The sequence below is a fragment of the Chrysochloris asiatica genome, unplaced genomic scaffold (genome assembly GCF_000296735.1).
Source record: "Chrysochloris asiatica unplaced genomic scaffold, ChrAsi1.0 scaffold00349, whole genome shotgun sequence".
NCBI classification, from domain to species: Eukaryota; Metazoa; Chordata; class Mammalia; order Afrosoricida; family Chrysochloridae; genus Chrysochloris; species Chrysochloris asiatica.
In genome coordinates, this window is record NW_006408867.1 from 262,082 (window position 1) to 285,303 (window position 23,222).

General features: G+C 39.0%; 1 protein-coding gene across 1 annotated transcript in view; it reads right to left on the reverse strand.

Annotated features, from left to right (window-relative positions):
- The window catches only part of LOC102825716 (transmembrane and coiled-coil domains protein 1-like), a 37,449-nt gene extending 17,379 nt beyond the window's left edge, over window positions 1-20,070 (reverse strand). The window contains exons 1-5 of the mRNA XM_006875986.1: window positions 19,862-20,070; window positions 19,181-19,258; window positions 14,024-14,083; window positions 10,226-10,272; window positions 8,573-8,640 (exon numbers count right to left, since the gene is read on the reverse strand). Coding sequence (XP_006876048.1) covers window positions 8,573-8,640; window positions 10,226-10,272; window positions 14,024-14,083; window positions 19,181-19,258; window positions 19,862-19,931 — 323 coding nt within the window. The 5' untranslated portion in view covers window positions 19,932-20,070. The remainder of the gene's footprint in view (window positions 1-8,572; window positions 8,641-10,225; window positions 10,273-14,023; window positions 14,084-19,180; window positions 19,259-19,861) is intronic.
- Between the last annotated feature and the right edge of the window lie 3,152 nt (window positions 20,071-23,222).

Sequence of the window (23,222 nt, forward strand, 5' to 3'; positions counted from 1 at the left end):
AACTGCTGACTTTGCAGTTCCCAGCCTGATTCCTAACCACTAAGCTACCAGAGCTCCATTGCAAACCTCTTTAGCGTAACAGAAAACAACTGCATTCTTATAGCTCCTTCATTCAGCATTCACTTACAATACCACACATCATGAAGCCTTCACTACATACACAGAATGAGTAAAAAAGACAAATAATATTTTACAATTGTTGTGAAAGCAGTTTTGACCTCAAAGAGCCTCAGGAATCCCCAAAATATACTTTGAAACTGCTCTTCTAAACAATAATGCCAGTAAGACTTTAAGAATTCTTTTCTAAGTTTCCAAGAGCCCTAACACACACATCAAACAGGATAAACATTTCCGAATAGGAACTTATAGACTACATAGTAGTGATTTAAAAAGCAGATTATTAAACTGTATGTGGCACCGTTAAGATCAGCACTGGGCTGCTAACCACAAAGCTAAGTGGGCAGCTGAAATTCACTCCTTGGAAACCCCATATAGGATCGTTATGAGTCAGAACTGACTTAATAGCACATAATAACAACAGATACACACCATGATAGTATTTTTTCTAAAACAGAAATATTTTAGAAGCAGCATCAGTGTTTATGTTGAGATACTGGGGATATAAGTTTTTAAAAATACTTTTATATAATCAGACAATATTGAAAATTATAAAACAAATGCAATTAAGGACAGGGATACATCTTTAAAAAATATAATATTACAGAAAAATATGACAGTATCAGCTGAATTATTCAAATAAAGTCTAGTTCTAGTTAAAACCACTAGCAGTCTTTCTTAGAAAAACATTTGGTTATGGCTACAAAATTTTCTTAACTCTTTCCCCTGAATGCTATACTATATTCACGGATATATTTGTAGGACATATAAATACATGTGTAGAAATATCCTGTCAAAATTATGTATACATGACAGGGGAAGGTAGAATCCCCGCTAAATAGTTTTCATCTTGTCTAGAGGGTATGGTGAAAGAAGATGAGGATAACATTCTTATGATTCAAAAGTGAGTATTTGTTATCGTGACTAATTGCAATTGTCACTACTGTAAAGCTGTAAGTTGTGTAACAAAAAGAGGGGAGTAGTTATTCTTACATTCCAGGATCAGAGGGCCCTAGGACCATTAAGGGAGAAGAGCATGAGTGGAATGCAGGACCTTATCCAGAGAAGCAGCGACACCAGAGATGGAGGCAGAGATGAGGACATGGAGAGAGGGAGCAGCTAAGGACTCTAGACTCGTGGAAAGAGAGGGACTGAGTGGCAGTGCCCAGGAGGCAGGTTTGCAGAATGTGTCCTTTGGTTGTTTAAATTATTGTATATTCCTGAGTGTTTTCATGTATATCCAAAGAAAACTAGAGGGAATGGAATCAAATACTGTTGAACGATGATACATGGAGGGGGTTGTAATCATTGCAATGAAATGAAATATGATAGGATGAGTATAAAACCGATGTTCTCCCATGTAAACTATCACTTAATTCACAATAAAAACTTAAAACAATAGACAGGCCTATAGGATGAACAATATCAACAGGAAGGTATACACACATTAGAATGGTCAACAATTTGAGATAAAAAGAGCAGAACTGGCCCACGATAGAGCTCTGAAGGCAGGCATGGACAACAAAGAAAGATCAAAAGTAACTGCAAACACAGGAAGAAGGGGGGAAAAGTGCTGTTATATTTGGGGGATTGCAATCAATGTCATGGATCAAAATGTGTATGTACTATTAAATGGAAAATTAATTTGCTCTATAAACTTTCACCCAATCACAATAAAAAGTTTAAAAAAAAAAAGGTCATTTTTCCAGAAGTAAAACAATTTACTTTCATATAAATGAAAATTTAATACTTACCGAAAGTATTAAATAAAACTGTCCCAATGTTTTCTGATGATATTCTGAATTTAGCAAGCTATTGTAGGCATGCCTCCCTGACTAATCATCTGCAGACTTAACTATGAGATATAGAGAGTTAAAGAGGCTTATCTTCCCTTATCACTAACATACATACTCAACAAAGTCTTTTATAATCACTTTATTCCATGTAATTTTCAACTAAATTCCATGGAATTATAACCAAAAAGAAAATCTCTTATGTCCTGTAAGTTATTCAGTTATGTGAAACCATTGATCTACAATGAGACGTTAAACCAGCAACAAATGCTAAAAAAATTCTCTAAAAATGTTTACTTTCAATGAATTAACATTTTCCAAGGAACTCGGAGTTTGTCATATAAGGAATACTTGAGGGAACTGTTTCTGCCTAATAAAGAAAAGAGCTAGGGAAAGCAGTAGTCAGAAACAGAAAAAGATGGCTTACTCTGGCTAGATTACTTAAGCTCTGTACATTCAAGTGTACAGTGAACATCTGCAATTACAGATGGCAAAACCACTACTAATGAGTACAGGGACCACAAGAGCAGAACTAGCCTAGGGATAAAGCTCTGAAGGCAAAGCCATTGTTACTGAGTCAACCCCGATGCTGTATAGGGTTTCAGAGACTGCAAATCTTTGCCAAAGCGGAAGCCTCATTTTTCTCCTGAGAAGCAACTGGGGGGCTTGAACTGCTGACCTTGAGGTCAGGAGTCCATCTTCATTCTTACAGTGCCATCAGGGCTCCTCAAGTAGGGATACCGGGAGACATATTTTGACCCAGTCAAAGGAATTATTTTCAAACCTTAAATGAAAGTATGAATTATCTCAGAAACCATGAAGCTCCTCATGATGGAATAATTAAACAAAGGATGGAAAACTATATGCTAGGCATATTATTTAAGGAATTTCTCTGTACTCTGAGAGAAGTTATGTGCTCAGTGATTTAAGATCTTTTTCAATGTTTGGGTTCTATTATTTGAGCTTTATGAACAGTACCTCCTATTGCTTCTATAGCAACCTGGAGCTTCAAGTCCTTTACTTCTTTCAGAGACTAACTTGTGTACCCACAGAATATGTGTCTGACGTAATAAATCAAGAAGAGAATTAAGGGTGGGTTGTTGTTCCACCATTCAGCTGTCAGTTTGCCATAGTGTGGTGGTTTGTGTGCTACTGTGATGTTGGAAGCTATGCCATCAATACTTTAAATACCAACAAGTTCACCCATGGTGGACAGGTTTCAGCTCAGCTTCTAGACTAAGAATAGGGAGGCACCGAGGCAGACTACTTCTGAATGTTTAGTCACTAAAAACCTTATGAATAGCAGTGGAACATTGTCAGATATAGTGCCGGGAAGCCGGACGTTCTGGCATAGTGGCAGCAACAATGGACTCAAGAGGAACAACAATTGTAAGGATGGGACAAGACACGACAGTGTTTCATTCTGCTGTGCATATTATAGGGTTGCTGTGCGTTGGAACTGACTAGACAGCAACTAACAGCAACCTAACAACAACAGTTGTTGTTAAGTACTGTTGAGTCAGTTCTGACTCATAGTAATTCTGTATAGGGTTTCCAAGGACTAGATAGTGGGTTTGAACCACCACCCTTGTGATGGGCTATAACATCTTCAATCCTATCACCACCTTAATCTAAGAGTAGCCCAAGAGTGTGGCCTGCAACATTTTTTATCTTACAAAGATAAAAAAGAGACAAGAGAGCAGAGAAATGAGGGACCTACTCCCACCAAGGAAGAGCTAGAGTTCATCGTTTGGAACTAGGATCCCAGGACTATGAAGTTCCTAGATCCCAGGGAAAGACTGACGCCAAGACACCTGGTGATCTCCCAGGAAGGTTGGGCCTATAGATGCTGAAAGGAGATAAGGGCTTTCCCCCAGAGCTGCCAGAGAAAGAAAGCCCTCCCTTAGAGTTGGCACTGTGAACTTAAGACTTCCAGCCTCCTAAATTGAGAAGATGGAGTCCTAGTGTGGTGCTACAGGCAGTTCAAACTCATCAGTCCCTCCTTAGAAACCCTATACAGGGTCGATATGAGTTGCAATAGACTTGATAGCACTTCACAATAACAACAAAACTGAGAAAATACATTTGTGTTAAGGCCATCCACTTGTGGTATTTCTGTATAGCAGCAGTAGGTAACTAAGGCACCTTCTTAGTTGAACCTTAGGCTTGTTTTCTTATATTAAGCATCTGCCAAGCAGTCAATGAAGGGATTTTAGAGATTGTGTCTTTCAATCCACAACAAACAGAGGATCAAAGTTAAACTCAGAGAACTTACATTAAAGATTGAATAATTTGTGTTCAGTATAGTCCAAATGTATATTGCACATCTAAATTCATAGTGCCTGGTGTGGCCCTGTAGTATAAGCATTGGACTGCTAACCACAAGGCTGGTGGATCAAACCCACGAAGCAACTTGGAAACCCTATGCAGAGTCACTATGATTTGGAACCGACTTGATAGCACTTAACAACAATAATTAGTTAGTCATACCAGCTTATAGAGACATAGCGTTTAACTTTTAGGTGCTAACCTACGACACAAAATAATATATATTTTTAATGCAAAGGATACAAAGACTAGAATACTTGAATAGAAAGCAAAATGCTTACATTACATAAACCTCACCAATATTGGAAAACAAAACAAGCAAATAAAGAGCTAGTACTTCTCAATACTCTGAATAAGAAAGTTGACAAAAGGAAAATAATATACTTAAAAACAGAGAAAAGCTTTCCCCTGTAGTTGTCTATGTGTGTGTGTGTGTGTGTGTGTGTAGTTGTCATACATTACAATCCTCACATCACCAGGATCATTTTGTGCTGATATTGCCTTTCCTGTCACCAACCAACTCAGCCATCTGCGCTCCTTCTCCCTCCTACTTGGTAACCTTCAAAGAATGATTTTTTTCTGTGTGTAAACCTTTTCTTGACTTTTTACAGCAGTGGTCTCACGCAGTATTTGTCCTTTTGTGACTGACTGATTTCATTCAGCATAATGTCCTCTAGGTTCCTCCAGGTTATGAGATGTTTCATACACTCACTGTTTTTCTTTAATGTTGCAGAGTATTCCATTGTGTGTGTGTGTACAATACTTTATCCATTCATCTTTTTTTTTTTAATGTTTTATTGTGAATTATATGATAGTTTACATGGGAGAACTTTAGTTTTGCATTCATTCCATCTTATATCATCTCACTGCCATGGTTCCAATCCCCTCCATGCATCATCAACCACCCAAAGGGTATATCCCAGAAACCCGACCCTTACACTTCCCCCTCCTCCCCCCAGTTTTCAGCCCACAGTCCCTTTCCCTCTCTGGGTCCAAGGTTCCCAGTCGCTTCATCACTCCACATCATCATCTCTGTCTCTATCTCAGGCATCTCTGTTTCTCTGGGTAGGGTCCTGCTCTCGGCTCTTCTCCATTGATGGTCCCAGAGGCCTCCGCTCCTATCCTGGAGAATTAATCACTCCCTTCCTTGTTACAAAACTTCCACCTTTGCATTTCCAACCCTCATAATCCATCCTGATAAGTATTATTCACTACAGTATCACAAGTTACCCATCTGTATCTCTCCATTCATCTTTTAATGGGAACTTAGATTGTTTCCATCTTTTTGCTATTGTGAATAATGCTGAAATGAACATTTCTAAGTATATAAGAATTCTGTTGGTGAGTAAATTTGATGAACTTGACTTAAACAATTTGATGAACTTGACTTTTACTTTTGGATGTAGTACATTAACATACCAACCAAGAGGGAAGGAATCTTCACAGCAAAGATCATTCCCATCCCCTCTGTACACAGAGTTGACAGAGATGGGCAACTTAAGACACTGGCCACCTACAATGGGGGTGGGGGGCTGTAAAGGCATGAAGTGACTAACTTACAAGTTTTCAAGAGGGAGTTTAGTTTCAGAATGTGCAAGGAGAGTAGAATTCCCACTGAATAGTTTTCATCTTGTCTAGACAGGTCTGGTGAAAGGAGATGAGGATAAGATTCTTATGATTCAATAGTGATTGTCATCATGACTAATCCAAGTGTCACAACTGTGAAGACAGACGTTCTGTAGTAAAAAGGGGGGAGTAGTTGGTCTTACATTTCAGGAACATTGGCCCCTAGGACCATTAAGGGAGAAGAGCTGGAGTAGAATGCGGGACCCTATCCAGAGAAGCAGTGGTGCCAGGGATGGAGGCAGTGATGATGACATGGAGACATGGAGCAGCTGAGGACTCTACACTCATGGAAGGCAAGGGGCTGTGTGCTGGCAGCCAGGGGGCAGGCTTGCAGAGTCTGCCCTTTGGTTGTTTGGATGACTGTATATTCCCGAGTGTTTTGGTGTACATCCAAAAAAATGAAAAACAGAGGGAATAGAAGCAGGTACTATTGAATGATGATGATGATGATGCATGGATGGGACTGCATTCATTGCAATGAAATGAACTCAATAGGATGAATGTAAAATTGATGTTCTCCCATGTAAACTGTCACCCAATTCACACAAAAAAGTTTAAAAAAAGATAATGTAAGCTTTTAAAAAAAAGAATTCTGTTCTTGTTTAGTGCCATCAAGTCACTTCCAACTCATAGCAACCCTATCAAGGGTTTCCAAAGAGTGGCTGATAGATTTGAACTGTCAACCTTGAAATTCAAACTGACCTTGCAGTTCATGGTTAACTTAGAGCTCTGCCCTCACTCCAGATGGATACAACAGAGAGAGGGAGTGGCTAGGGGGCAACATGTCAGAGAAGATTGAGTTGTGGACAAGTAACGATCTGAATAATCTTCACATTTTGGGGATTGGATTTATATTGACTCTTACCCATGAAGCACTTAGAAATCGTTTTACTCATTCAACAAATATTTGCACCAGGCCCTGAATCCTAAGGACATACAGATTACAACACTTAAAGACTATGTAGGACTCAGTCTATTGTTGCTAAGTGCTGTTGAGTCAGTTCCAACTCATAGTGACCCTGTATAGGACTATCGAGGAGCAGCTGGTGAATTTAAACTACCAACCTGACAGTTCAAACTGACCTTGTGGTCCACTGCTTATCCTACGACACCACATTAGAGGGAGACAAACACAGCCTGGCAAAGAAGGAATCATGAACAATTTCATAGAGTATATAAACCTTGACATGAATTTTGAATAACAAAAAGGTATTTACCGGGTGTTGGGGAGAAAGAAGGCTAGAAATACAGAAGTGTGCAATAATCTGGGGATGTAGTCAAGCAAGGACACTTCAGTAACAACTGAACAGAAATGCATGCAGGACTGCCTCTATAAAGCCATTCTTAATTCTTTCACACAAGCACAAATGATCACTCAGAAAGCACACACTTAACAAGTGGTACAAGAAGGACTGACTGTGGGGAGAACGGAGAGGGTGCAGAAAGAAGGAGAGACATGCATAAAGAAAGCGATGGTGGAGAGAAGGATGAAGGCAGGGAAATCCTGATGTGGGATGGCTCAGGTCAGCTCTGGAAAAGTAATGAATGACTGCTTGTCATCTTTGGGTATTTTCCCAACTTCTATCCCAAAGTAGATCCATAATTATTCAGAACTGCTATATGTTAGTTTAGACAAGAGTACCTACTCTTATCATTAAACAAGATTATAGTTGTTAAGACTCTATTTTAAGAGTCAAAACATCTTTATATGACTACCTTCACTTGAAGTAGCATGCTAATAAGAAACTTAAGAACAGAGGGAACATATTAAACTCTTTATAGAAGCCAAATAATACCTAAATGGCACCCTGGTAACATAGTGGGTTACGAGCTGGGCTGCTAACCGCAAGGTCAGCAATTCAAATCTACCAGTTGCTCAGCAGGAGGAAGATGAAACTGTCTGCTCCTGAAAAGATTTATAGCCTCAGAAACCCTATACGGCCACTTTGAGTTGGAACCGACTGGCAGGCACACAGCCACCACCACCACTACAATGCCTAAAGGGAAGTCCGTTGGTGTAGTGGTTAAGTGTTCAGCTGCTCACCTCAAGATTGGTGTTTCTAACCCACCAGCAACTCCACAGGATAAAGATGTGGCAGTGTGCTTCCATAAAGACTTTGGTCTTGGAATGCCTATAGGGCAGTTCTATTGTGTCCTACAGGGTCACTATGTGTGGAAAACTTGAAAGCAGAGGGTTATATAACACCTAGGATCTGGTCTGATATATAAAACATCCTTAATATTAAAGTGATAAAAAAGCAATCATAAAATTATATTCTATCAAAATTAAATTTCCCTGATTTTGATAATTACATTAAGGTTATACAGTCCTTGTTCTTAGGAGATACAAACTGAAGTAATTATAGGTAAGGTAAAGGGCCAGAATACTCTTAAATTATTCAGGAAAATATATAAATATGTATATATATATCATGTAGTGGGAGAAAGAAATGAACAAGTCAATCAAGGCTGGGTCTCAGTTTTTCACTTACTAGCTGTGTACTTAAGCAAGATATTCTGCAAATGTGAGAAAGCAAATGAGGCAAAATGCTAACCACTGTGAATTTTGGATAATGAATATACTATTCTTGCAACTTCTCATTAGTTTGAAATTATACCAAAATATTACCCAAAAAGTTAACTGTTCACATACACATACAGAATAATAAGCCAAATTTAAAAAAAAAAACAAAAAACAAAAAACTCACATGGAATTGAACATTCCCATTAGGGCAGTAAAACAAAAGCCAATTGCAAACATGGATTTCATACGGACCTGTAAAGAGACCAACAAATTGTCATTTTACCCTAAAATCAAAACAAAAAACACTACAAATGCATACCCCAAAAGTTTTGGTTTGCTGTCATTTTTAAAAAGGCTTTTTGAAAGGAAAACAAAAGCTTTTTTTTAAGGGATCAACCTGGCTGGCATTCCTTTAGGCCTTCTTGCTTGAAGCCATGACTTTAACACCTAGAGGTGAAGTGGCCTTTATACAACTAAAAGGACAAAAGCCTTCACAACTAAACTTGGCAGAGTCAGGGTCCATGATGACATTACTGAGCTGCTACATCTGCCCAGGAATGTTAACATGTGGACTTCTTGCATGAAAATAAGAAGCCTTTATCTGTTTAAGCCACTGTATCAATATTTAGATATTCTGTAACTTACAACAAGTCCTTCCCTCCTTACATACATTTCTTAATTTATAAATGTATAAACAAATGATTATAAGACTATATGATAAACAGTTGTTATGTCTGGATGGTTTTGGTTTCTGGACAATTTTTATCTCTTCTTCCTTCTATAGCAGGGGTGGGGAATCTTTTTTCTGCCAAAACTTATAACATCAATTGCAGGCCATACAAAATTATCAACTTACAAATTTGACCGCTATAGCTCATCAGCCACTCCTTGGAAACCCTATACAGGGTCACTATGGTTGGAACTGACTTGATGGGGCATTTAACAACAACAAAATTTGGTCGAACATTTCATTAACTCACCCCTAATGACTCCACGGCACTTAACAAAACCAATTGTAATGGCTGGAACTGTGGTTGCCTTGGCAGGGTCAGATCAAATGATTTTAAGGGCCTGATTTGATGGCACTTAACAACAACAAGAACACATGGCCCATTGACAGGACATTCCCCACCCCTGTTCTATATCTTTCAAATTTGCTTTGGTGAACATGTACTAATGTTACTTTTTCAATAACATATACTCCTAAATTATAATCTCTCGTTATTGATTAGAATTTAAAAATCTCTCAGGAAGCAAAAAAGAACTGTTCCACATTCCGACACCCGATGCACTGAAGCAAAAAACTCAATCAAGCATAGCCTATCTCTGTCTTAGAAAGACAACGTAAACATACTGCCTCACAAATAATGAATAGATGAGTAATAAAATCATACGAGTATGGCCTTACTCTTTATGGCATGGTCTACCACCCAGAACACAAGGCCTCTTAAAGAACAAAAGGCACTTATAAAAGCCATCTACAACATTCCCACTCCTGTGCTGAGACTACACAGGTCAGCACTAATCCAAAGATTCAGTATTATTAAGGGAGAGAAAGAAGATAAACTACTTTGTTTTAAAACACAGTAAAGAAAGTACACAACAAATGTGAGAGAGGTACCCCAAGACAACCTTAAAAAGCTAGCCATTGGTGTTAAAATGAAGTTAAGAATAGTCGATTATTTTTACTTCCATTCAGCCCAGAAAACACTATTTCGTATAACATACACTGACAACACATTTCTGAAAAGGGAAGTGCAATGTGCTTGATGCAAATCAGGGTCTTTTATTAAAAATATTCAGTGGTTCTACACAAAGCTATACTTTGGACTCTTACCATTGATAGATCTCTGTTGTTATTTTTCAGTTTCTCTTCTTGTCTCTCTGAAAAATGAAATGGTTAATATACACAGTGGTGAGCACAGAACAGATGTTAGCTGGATTGTCACTGCCCGGTGATTATAAAAGCACTTCTGTCTCAGTATCACTTAATGTTGTTGTTGTTATTTAAGTGCCATTGAGTTGGTTCCGACCCATAAAGACCATATATAGGGTTTCCTAGGAGCATCTGATAAGCTTGAACCACCAACCTTGCAGTTCAAACTGACTTTGCAGTCCAGCACATTAACCCACAGCGCCACACCAGGACTCCATATCACTTAGTAAGATGAAATAAATACCTGCAATAGTGCATATTTTCTACTGAAAGAAAATTTTTAAATAGCAGAGTACTAAATATTTCAAGTTAAACAAATACAATCTTTAAACTACAATTTTGAAAAACAAATTGCCTCTGTTATGTCTTAATTATCTAAGACTTTTTATATTACTCCAATGGGAACTGCCAATCAGCAGATTCTTTAACTGTAAACATATGATTGTACTTACTGTTGTTGCTAAGTGCTACCAGGTCAATTCTAATTCACAGTTACCATAAATAGGGTTTTCAAGGAGTGGCTGGTGGGTTTGAATGTCTGACCTTGTGGTTAGCAGTTCAGTGCTTAATCCTACAGCGCCATGCCAAGACTTCCTGATTTTATGTAATTGTTAAGTGCTGTTAAGTCGGTTCTGACTCACAGCGACCCTGTATAGGGTTTCCAAGGAGTGGGTGGTGAGCTTGAGCCACTAACCTTGCGGTTCAAACCAACTTTGCAATCCAGCACATTAAAACCCCCAACACCACACCTGACGGTATATGGTGTCTCAAATATTAATTACCCAGACTTCCAAGATGATTGAGCTTCCCAGTTTCTTTCATGTGTTATGTTATGCTGACATGCGATGAAATGTATGTCTAAAACCTCCCCTATGTGCCTTGAGGATCTGGGAAATGAAAGGTTCTGGGTGTTGGAAATACACAGTATATGTCGTTTAATGTTCACTGTCCTATATGAATTACTCTTTCATTACCTTAATCAATCTGGAACCTCAGCACTTAACACATAGGCAGAATTATGCCTCAATTCTTCTTTTTGGCTGAAACTAAGCCTCTCTGATAGTAATAATTCTTCTCTTTGGATGAAATTCTATGCCTTTCTTGACTTGAAAAATTTTAGGATTCTATGGACAAAATATTGACTGATGCAGGAAAGAATACAGAGTCACTCCACCAAAAAGAACTTCTTCATAGACCAAGAGGGAGTCATTCAAATATAACAAGGGAACACTGAATGTTTTAAAATCATGAAAGGTATACGCCACGGTTACATTCTTTCACCATACTTATTCAATCTGTATGTTAAGCAAATAATATGAGAAGCTGGATTATGTTAAAAAGAACGTGGCATCACGATTAGAGGAAGACTCATTCACAACCTACGATAAGCAGATGATACAACCTTGCTTGCTGAAAGCCAAGAGGATTTAAAATACTTACTGATGAAGATCAAAGACCCTGGACTTCAATATGGGTTGTACCTCAATATAAGTAAAACAAAAATTCTCACCCTCAACACTGGACCAATAATTAGCATCATGTTAGATGGGGAAAAGATTGAAGTTGTCAAAGACTTTATTTTGCTTAGATATACCATCACCACTCATGAAAGCAGCAATCAAAAATTCAAAGGATGTATTGCATTAGACAAATCTTCTGCACAAGACCTCTTTAGAGTGCTCAAGAGCAAAGATGTCAGTTTGATGACTAAGAAGCACCTGACCCAAGCCATGGTATTTTCAATAGCCTCATATATATGTGAAAGTTGGACAATGAATAAGGAAGACCTTAGAAGAATGGATACATTTGAGCTATGGTGTTGGAGAAGAATATTAAAAGTACCATGGACTGCCAGAAGAACAAACAAATCCGTGTTGGATTTATAGGCAGAATGCTCCTTAGAAGCCAACATGGCCAGACTTCATGTTTCATACTTTGGACACATTATCAGGAGGTTACAGTCACTGGAGAAGGGCATTATGTTTGGAAAAGTGGAAGGTCAGCAAAAACAAGGCAGACCCCCAATGAGATGGATTGGCACAGGAGCAGCAGCAGTGGGTTCAAGCATAACAATGATTGTAAGGTTGGTACAGGGCAGGACAGAGTCATGTTGTGCATAAGGTCACTATGAGTTGGAACCAACTCAGCAGCTCCTAAAAAATAACAACAGTCAAAAGAGATTCATCACGCCCTGTATTCATATACACATATATATGATCTTGTTGTTAAGTGACAGCAAGTCAGTTCCAACTCATAGTGAACACGTATAGGGTGGTTTCCAAAAAGCAACTAGTAGGTCTGAACTGCTGTTTTCGTTAGCATTCTAGGGCTTTTCCTACAATGCCACACAAGGAGTCTGTCCTATAGTATCATATAGAAGTACCAAATAAGTAAGGACTCCTGGTATGGTGCTGTAGGATCAGCACTGGACTTCAAACAAGATCAGCAGTTCAAACCCACTAGCTGCTCCTCGGAAACCCTACATGGGGTCACTATGAGTCAGAAATGATTCAACTACACTTAACAATAAAACACTGGATTAAATGGAGTCCTGGTGTGTTGATTATGGATAAACAACGGATTGCTTATTGCAAGGTCGGCAGTTCAAATCCATCAGCTGCTCCTTGGAAACCCTATATTCGGTCACTGTGAATTGGAACTGACTCTAACAACAACTACACTAACAACAACAATGTATTAAATTGTGTTCCCCAAAAAATGTGTTACAAATTGTACCCTCCATGTCTGTGATCATAACCCAACTGAGAATGGGTTGTCTTTGTGATGCTGATGAGGCAGGATTAGTACAGGTGTGCCTTGAGTCAATCTTTATGTCTGTGATCATAATCCAATTTGGGAATGGACTGTCTTTGGGATGCTAATGATGCAGGATTAGTACAGGTGTGCCTTGAGTCAATCTTTATGTCTGTGATCATAATCCAATTTGGGAATGGACTGTCTTTGGGATGCTAATGATGCAGGATTAGTACAGGTGTGTCTTGAGTCAATCTCTTTTAAAATATAAAAGAGATTAAACAAGCAAGTGAGCAAGCAGAAGTAAGGGAAGAAAGATGCCAAGCTATAAGAAGATTGCTCAAGAACAAAAAGTTCAGAAGAAACAAGGACCTTACTTCAAAGACAACAGAGTGGGAAGAATTGCCATAGAAGTCCTGAATTTTAACTAGTAGCCTCCTAAACTATGAGAAAATAAATTTGTTTGTTAAATTCTTCCCCTCCCCCTCAAAAGAAAGCCAGGCAATAAAAATACAAGTAACTCAGGTTGACTGTAAAAATCATCAGCTGTGGAAAAAAACACCCTCAGCCATGTTCAAGAGCCACAAATGTCAACATAATTTTACTACAACTGAACATTTCAAAGCTATGAACAAAAAAGAGTGATTGCTTGAATCAAGTTAATGCACTGTAATGCTAAATTGGTTTAAACCTAAGGTCAGGTCGGTGGTTCAAGTCCACCAGCTACTCCTCAGAAACCCTATACAGAGTCACTATGAGACAGAACCGACTCGATGGCACTAAACAACCTCAGAGAGCAGTTGTGAGAATCAAGAGAGACAATGTATGCATGTGATTTTTAAATCATGAACTTAAAAAAATGCAAATCATCACTATTAACTTTATTTTCATCATCTGAAATTCTATTTTGGGGAAGATTTTGTTTCTATCAATAACCCATCTTACCTATTTTCTTTTTCTGCTGCCGACCAGCTGACTCTGTTATTGTTTCCTTCTTCTTTTCTACTGTAAAGAATAAAGTAATATAGAAAAATTAACCATGCATTATGCTAAAGAAATCAAAGATGCTTTATGGTTGCTGAAAAAGATAAAAGAAACTTTAAAAAAGTAACATATTGACTTTGAGCATGGCCTGTTCCCATACTTGCTGACAGTAAAGGGTAGATATTAACACTCAAAGAATAAAACAACATAGTAAGCACTGCCATAAGGATTGTATCAAGTCACAATCATGATCAAAACAGAAGATTTCCAGACTGTCAGCTGAGACTAATTATCTTAGGTCTAGTTCTTTTCTCTCAGATTGCTGTCCATTCTAATATTTCCTATCAAAGCTAAGAAGTCGTTCATCTGTTATTGGGTACCTACATAAAGGTGCTATTCTAGATGGCACTGCAGAATAAGCACTGGACTGTCAACTACAAAGTCAGTGGTTCAAACATACTAGTTGCTCCTGGAAAACCCTCTAAAGGGTCACTATGAGTCAGAACCAACTCGACAGCACTTAACAACAACAACAATTTTAGACAGAGGAGTCTTGGTGCTTCTGTAGAATAAGCATTATCCTGGTGACTTACAAAATCTGTAATTCGAACCCACCAGCCTCTCCTTAGGATAAAGATGAGGCTTTCTGTTCCCAATAACTTAGACTTGAAAACCATACACAAGGTTGCTATGAGTTAGAACCGACTCAAAGGCACTTAACCACAATATTCCAGAAGGACTATAACACAACTACTTGGCTAGTGTTTAAAGGACCTCATCAGATGGAATGCACAGGAAATAAACTGACTACATCTGAAGGAAGACATGACAGAGAGAAGCTCAATATATCAGTCAAAACAAGGCCAGGGGCAGACTGTGGAATAGAACATCAATTAGTCATATGAAAGTTCAAGCTGAAGCTGGAGACAATTAAAACAAGTTCATGAAAGTCAAAATGACTTTAAGTATATCCCACCTGAATTCAGAGACCATCTCAAAAACATTTGATGCATTAGACACTACCCACCAGAGACAGAGGAGTTGTGAGATCTCATCAAAAACATCATAAAGAAAGCAAAAGTTCCTTAAAAAAGATTTTAGAAGACCAAAGTAGATGCCAGAAGATATTCTGAAACTTGCTCTTGATATAAAGAACCTAAAGAAAATGTAAGATATAAAGAAGTAAGCAATTTGAATAGATAAATTCGAAAGGCAATTCAAGAAGACAAAGTCAAATATTATAATAAAATGTGCAAAGAATTAGCATTAGAAAATTAAAAGGGAAGAACACACTTAGCATTTCTCAAGCTGAAAGAACTGAAGGAGAAAGGTTTGGCTTGCAATATTGAAGAATTCTATGGGCAAATTATTGATACAGAAAACATAAAAAAAAAATGGAAGGAATATACAGAATCACTGTACCAAAAGTTCAAACATTTCAAGAGGTAGCATATGGTCAAGATCCAATGGTACTAAAGGAAGATGTCCAAGCTGCACTGAAAGCATTTGCAAAAAACACAGCACCAGGAATTGCTGGAATACAAATTATAACCTTTTATCAAACTAATGCAGCACTGGAGGTGTGAGAAACATGTCTATACTGACAAAGGTCCAAGTAATCCAATCTGTACTCATTTTAGTGAGAGTGAGGTTTTCTGTATTCGATTTTGCAAAATCTGGCACCCAGCCCATGCCTCATGGCCATTTGACAAAGAGTTTTATTAACCTAATTCAGAAAAAGCCCCTCCTCCATTTCTCCTTTACTGGGTACTTTGGAGTTTACAATCTTTCCCAAATGGCCTACTAGTCCCTATAAGGGTGCAGTTTCATTTAAAGTTAGTTTTACCCCCTCCCCATGAACTTCCCCTACTTCCTTGATGAGTGTATTCTTATTTTAAAGAGTCTAATAGCTCTGGTAGTCTAGTGGTTATGAATCAGGCTGTGAACCTTAAGGTCAGCAGTTCGAAACTAACAGCCGCTCCGTGGGAAAAAGATGAGGCTTTCTACTCCTGTAAAGATTTACACCCTCGGAAACCCTGTACAGGGTCGCTATGGGTCGGAACCGACTCAACAGCACTTAACAACAATAGGTCAAACTAGTCTCTTCCTCTTCTCATAGTTCCCTTTTGTCACGCCAACTTGTTATCCCCCAAGATATCCTTGATTCTGAAGAAGGATCACCCCAAACAGCTATTTCTCACAGAGGCACTCACTCATCTCTGCCAAGAAATTTGGAAGATAGCTACCTGATCAAAGGATTGGAAGAGATCCACATTTGTGCCCATTCCAAAGAGAGATGACTCAATGGAATGCAAGAGTTATTGAATAATAACATTAATATCATATACAAGTAAAATTTTGCTGAAGATAATTAAAATCCAGTTGCAATAGTACATCAACAGTAAACTTTGAAAAATTCAAGCCAGATTCAGAAGAGAACATGGAACTAGGGAATCACTGTTGATGTCAGATGGATCTTGGCTGAAAACAGAGAATACCAGAAAGATGTTTACTTGTGCTCTATTGCCTATGCAAAGGCTTTTGAAGGTGTGCATCATGACAAGCTATGAATAACACTGAGAAGAATGGGTATTCCAGAACACTTAATTGTGCTCATGAGGAACCTGTTAATGGAAGAAGAGGCAGTTGTTAGAGCAACAGGATACTAAATAGCTTAAAATCAAGAATGGGGTGCACCAAGGTTGTATCTTTTCACCAAACTTATTCAATTCTATATGCTGAGCAAATAATCCAAGAAGTTGGATTATATAAAGAACAACATGGCATCAGAATTGGAGGAAGACTCATTAATAATCTGTGATATTCATATAGTACTTTCTGGAAGTGAGAAGAACTTGACATACTGTTGAAGATCAAATAGTATAGCCTTCAGTATGGATTGCGCCTCAATATAAAGAAAACAAAAATCCTCACAACTACACAAGTGAGTAGAGAAAAGATTGAAGTTGTCAAAGAGTTCAATTTGCTTGGATCCATAATCAATGTTTATGGAAGCAGCAGTTAAGCAATCAAATGATATATTACATTTGATTACATTACATTGGCAAGTCTGCTAAAAATGACTTCAATACATTTTTATAGAGCAAAGATGTCAGTCTGAGGACTAAGGTTCACATGACCCAAGCCATAGTATTGCAAAGCCTCACATGCATGTGAAAATTGGACATGAAAAAGGAAGACTGGATCAATGCATTTGAATGGTGGTGAAGAACAATACTGAAAATACCATGGACGGCCAGAAGAACAAATAAATCTGTCTTAGAAGAAGTACAGCCACAATACTCCTTAGAACTGAGGATGGTGAGATTTCGTCTCTCACATTTTGGGCATGTTGTTAGAAGGGACTAGTCCCTGGAGAAGGCCATCATGTTTGGTAAAGTGGAGCATCAGCAAAAAAAGAGGAAGACCCTTAATGAGATGGATTGGTACAGTGACAGCAAAAATGGTCTCAAACACAGCAACAGTGAGGATATCACAGAGCTGGGCAGTGTTTCACTCTGTTGTACATAAGGGTCGCTATGAGTTGAAACCAACTCAATGGCATTTAACAACAATACAATCCAGATTCCAACATCATTCTTTAAAGAGATGGGAAAACTGATGACTAACTTTATGTGGAAAGGAAAGCAACCTCAGATAAGCAAAGCACTGCTTAAGAAGAACAAAGTTGGAGGCCTCTTACTCCCTGATACCAAAATTTACTACACAGTAACAGTGGTCAAAATAGCCTGGTACTGGTACAACAAAAGAACATAGATCAATGGCAAAATATGGAGTAAATCCATCCACATAGTCGGCTAATCTTTGGCAAAGGGCCAAAATACATTAAATGGGAAAAAGATACTCTCTTCAACAAATGGTGCTGGCAAATTGGAATTTCATTTGCAGAAGAATGAAACAAGACCAATATCTCATACCATACACAAAAACTAAATGCAAAACCTAAATCAATGAAAAAATAGGGACAATCTTAGGGGCTCTAAAACCTGGCATAAATACACTGTCAAGAATTTCTAAAAATACACAAACAGAAAACAAAATAGATGACTGGGACCGCCTACACATTAGACACTTATGTGCATCAAAAGATACCACCAAAAACAGTTCAACATTCAAAAAGTTACAGTGAGATGCTTACTGAAAAGCTGAAGCTTAAACTTTAGATTAAGCAGAGGAATGCTATCTATCCAATGGTGTTATGATCTTACATGACAATGTACGTCCCACACCTCTACCCCCTATGTTGACACTCCACAAAAACTTCGTTTTGAGGTGTTTGGGCATCCTCCCTATAGCCTTATCTTGCTCCATTGGACATTCACATGCTGGTCCCCTGAATACAGCCTTTTGAGGACAAAGATTCACCTTTGACAAAGAAGTGAAGGCAGCGACACATTCGTGGTTTGCATCACAGACTAAAGTATTTTTTAATAAGGGAATATGAAAGCTTGTTGATAAAGTGTATAGAGAAGCAAGGAGATTATGTTGAAAAATGATCTATTTGTCTTTTTAAAAAGCTGATTAAATAAATTCTACAGCCAGAGTGTGGATGAAAAAAAGATACCACCAGAAGAGTAAAAACGGAGCCTATAGATTGGGAAAAATGTCTTTGCAACGACATACCAAAGGGCTAATTTCTAACATTTCTAAAAAAGAAAACTACAACAACTCTATAAGGCCATTTATCTCATGAAGCCTTCTGTGGTCAAATGAGTGAGATTCCTTCTTCAGAACCCACTCTATGGTGGTGGTGTGCCATCTAGTTGGTTCCCTGAATAGAGTTTCCAAGGCAGTAACACTTTTCAGGAGCAGAAAGCCTCATCTCTCTCCCTCAGAGCTGCTGGTAGATTCAAACTGTCACTATCACAGATAATAAGTACCTCCCATGTCAATAACTTATTTTCAATTTGCCTGATACTTTTTTTGCATACAAATCTTTTGTTTTAAAACAGACTTAATTCTATTTGGATTCATCTTCCTATTCCTGTAAAGTTTTGTTATCAAAGCCAGTGCTCCTAAAATACGTATTTATGGTACGCGTGCACTCAGTAGGTATTTGATATGTTGAAACTTTCTAAATGATATAGCCATACTCACATTTTTTACTCTGCTTTTCCACTTCTGCTTTCAATCTCTTGTATTTGTCTGTCCTGTAGACCAGGACCCATGTTATGCCTGAAAAATTAAAAGTATTTGGGGCTGTTACAACCAACAGTTAATTCGTGGCTATGTTAGGGAAAGATGCCCTACTGGCACTGTAGGATAAGAACTGGCCTGCTAACTGCAAGACAGACAGTTTAAACCTACCAGCCGTTCCGAGGCAGAAAGCTGAGGCTATCTGTTCCAGTAGAGATATGAAACCATGGAAACCCTATATAGGGTCGCTATGAGTCGGAATCAACCTGATGGCAGTAGGTTAGAAAAGGTGGGATATCAACTTTTTGCTTTCTATTTACCCGTTAACTTTTTTTTAAGCATAAAGACAGCTGACTTTTCAACCAAAACAGCTGTAACATGATGTGAAAATGTCTACACAGACAGGGAAGTGAAACGTACCCAGACCCCCCCCCCCCAAAAAAAAAAATGAGGCAATCAATTTCACACTACCCGTCTCACTCCACCTCAGGAGTTGCCCCGAGGTTTCCAGCAGGACAGTCTAGGAGAATCTAAACAAGAAAGGATCCCGACCTTACTTTCCCGGCAACACGAGGGTCCCAAGTCTCCAGCCCACCCCTCCCACAAGATTGATCAAACGCCAGAGGAAGTAGCCGCTCTCACCCTCAGCTAGAAGAGCCGTGCACACGGAGATAAAAACGATGAGCAGTGTGTCAGCGAACATGGTGCTCATCTCGCTCCTCTAACCCTACACTCCCACCCGCCAGGGGGGAAGCGCCTAGAGGCAAGAAAAACGCAGCGAAAACAATTCTCTAGTTGCGGCGACCACCTCCAAATCACACAGTAACTCTGACAGCTTGAGCATTATACTTCCGCATCCGGGTCACAGTCCCGGAAGCGTTCGTTTGGAAGCCTGTGTGGCGGGTCTCTGTAGCGTAAGAACGGGCGCTCAAACGTGATCTCGCGAACGTTGAAATTTGAGCAACTGACCGAGAATTGGCTGCGATAGCTGCAGCAGTAATGTTGTCTTGGTAGTTGTGCTGCACCTCGCCTCCCTCTCGGCCACAATTCAAGTTATTTGCACTCATGAATTTCTATCTCATCCCCAATTTACGACCGATTTAACCTAGGTTTGCCGTGCAATAGAAAGATTGATTTTCCTAAGATTACCGAACGCCAGGCCACAGACATGGAGGTCGGCGCAAAAAATTAAATCGCTCACAAAATCAAACAGTCTTGGGCTGCTGGATTTAAAGAGCTCACGTCCTAGTTTAAGGAGAGAAATTGTAAATACCATGTGATTAGAGTTTTAATGAAGGTATGAACAGAATGCCACGGTGACAGTGCATAGGTGGAAAGAGAGTGGTCTGAAAAAGCTAACAAAAGAATTGAAGCAACAGTTGTCGACAAACCATCCAAGGAAGTTGATGGCGACGGCAAACTCTCAGAGATTTCTTTAAGTCTTTCTTTTTAAATCTCTTAAACAAAATTTACTAGCACTGTGTTTCTGACTAAGTGACCTTAAAGGACAAAACTGCCCCATGCCAAAGCTGTAAATCTTTATTTTTTCAACTCTTTATTGGGAATTGAGTGAAAGTTTACAGAGCAGATCATCCCTTTTCAGTTCAGCAAATGCACATTTGGTTTCATCTCCATGATTGCAGTCCTGTCACATAACATCACTTGTCCCACTTTCTGTGTTCCCTGATTCCATTCTTACTCCTTTTCCAGCCCTTATGAACTTTGTCCTTGAGTCAATGCTGTCCTTTAAGGTCTAAGTCTAATAGAAGACTCACATCTTCCAGGTGCAGCTGGTCTTCCAGGTTCACACTGCCTACCTTTTGGCTAGCAGCTGAGCCTTACAAGTGACCTTAAGGACCTTGTGTTGGGTTGGGTTTTTTAGCTCTGTATATTGTACGTAAGATACCTAGGATGTGTAGGATGTCCAGCCAACAAGAACATTCCAACTTCACCTCCTATCTGTCCCTTAAGATTTGTTGACACCTAGCAAAGTTCTTCCCTTAACCCTTCTCCCTAAAAAATACTGCCGCAGAGTTCATTCCTACTTCTGATGATCTTATATGCTGCAGGATAGAAATGCTCAATAGATTTATCTTGGCTGTGATCTTTGTATGGAAGTCTTTTATTACTACGAACCCTGAATGAGTTCCAACCAACAACCTTTATGAGCACCTGATTGGAAACCTCTGCCACACAGCTTCCTTGTAGAAGAGCTCATTGTTTGGTACCATCAAGTCCTCTTTCCTGGAAAACACAAAGGACAAGTGTTCCATCAGGTTTTCTTAGAAACTCTCAGGTCTTTCTCCCTGGGGGCCGGTTCCAGGGCCCCTTAGAAAAAGGTTAAGTGTTTCATTTTCATATTTATGACTTTCTAGAACTTACTCATTTTATAGTTTCATGCCCTTTAGACTGGAAAACATGGTTGTTACTTCTGCCCTGTTGAAAGTTATGGAGGGTTGTTTTGGCCCATCACATGGTCTATTCTGGAATATTCCATGTGCAATTGAGCTGTGTGGATATTCATAACAAACTGAGATTCCTCTTGTCTGCTCACATTGAGACCATTCAGGGAAATAAAATTTGGTGTGCTTAAAAACTGAATTGAAGCAATGTTTTAGATACTGGTGTTACTAAGGGGCTACGGACTACACCAGGTGGCACTGTCGGGTGGTGATGGTTATGTGCCGTGAAGTCGGTTCCGACTCATAGTGACCATGTACAGGATTTCTAAGGCTGTAAATCTTTACGGGAGCTGAAAGCCCCATCTTACTCCCGCGGAAGAGCTGGCAGTTTCGAACTGCTGACCTTGAGGTTAGCAGTCCAACTCATAACCACTATGCTACCAGAGCTCCTTACTGTCAGAGGCGTGACCCAAAATGACTGCTTATAAAATATTTGTACAGTGTTTCAGCAGAAAAAATAATTTTTTAATTGTAGTTGTAACATCAAAACCAGTTTTTATAAGCCCAGCTTGTTAAGTGCCAACCAGTCATTTCCAACTCATATGGAAATTGTATAGTGTTTCTGAGGAACAGCTGGAGGGTTTGAATAGCTGACCTTGTGGTAATCAGTCCAGTGCTTATCCTACAGTGTCACACCAGAACTTCATGTTATTCTATGTTGTTGTTAAGTGCCATCAAGTTGATTCAGACCCATATAGGGTTTCCAAGGAGCAGCTGGTGAGCTTGAACCATCAACCTTGAACCATCAACCTTGCAATTCAAATGACTTTGCAGTCTGACGCATTGGCCCACAGTGCCACATAGTGATCACTTACTTTAGTTCGGTTTTCCCTCTCTAAACAGAGTTCCAGAGCTTTTGTCCTATTTTGTTTCTCCAATGTCTTAGAGTTAGCAAACAGAGTAGATGTGGGAGCACAGTGGATGAACACGCTATGCACTGGACTGAGATCCACAAGGTCTGTGGTTCATGTCCACCAGCCACTCCAAGGAAGCAAATTTAAATTGTCAGAAACCCTGTACAAGGTCACTATGAATCAGAAACAACTCAACGGCACTTAACAACTGAGTAGATGCATAATAGAATCTTATCACAGCCCAGCTTACCTGTATCAAAATACCAATGAGGCTAAAACTCTGTGCTTCAAACATGGAATGTACGAAGTATGAATCTGGGAAATTGGAAGTTGTCAAAAATAAAATGGAACGCATGAACATTGGTATCTTAGGCATTAGTGAGCTAAAATGGACTAATATTGGCCATTTTGAATCTGACAACCACATGGTTTACTATGCCATGCCGGGAATGACAAATTGAAAAGGAATGTTGCTGCATTCATATTCAAAAAGAACATATCCAGGTCAGTCATGAAGTACAACCCTGTCTGTGATAGGATAATATCCATGCGCCTACAGGGAAGCCCAGTTAATAACACCATTATTCAAATTTATGCACCAACCATTAAAGCCAGTGAGGATGAAATAGAAGAATTCTACCAACTTCTTCAATCTGAAATTGATCAAACATGCAATCAAGATGTATT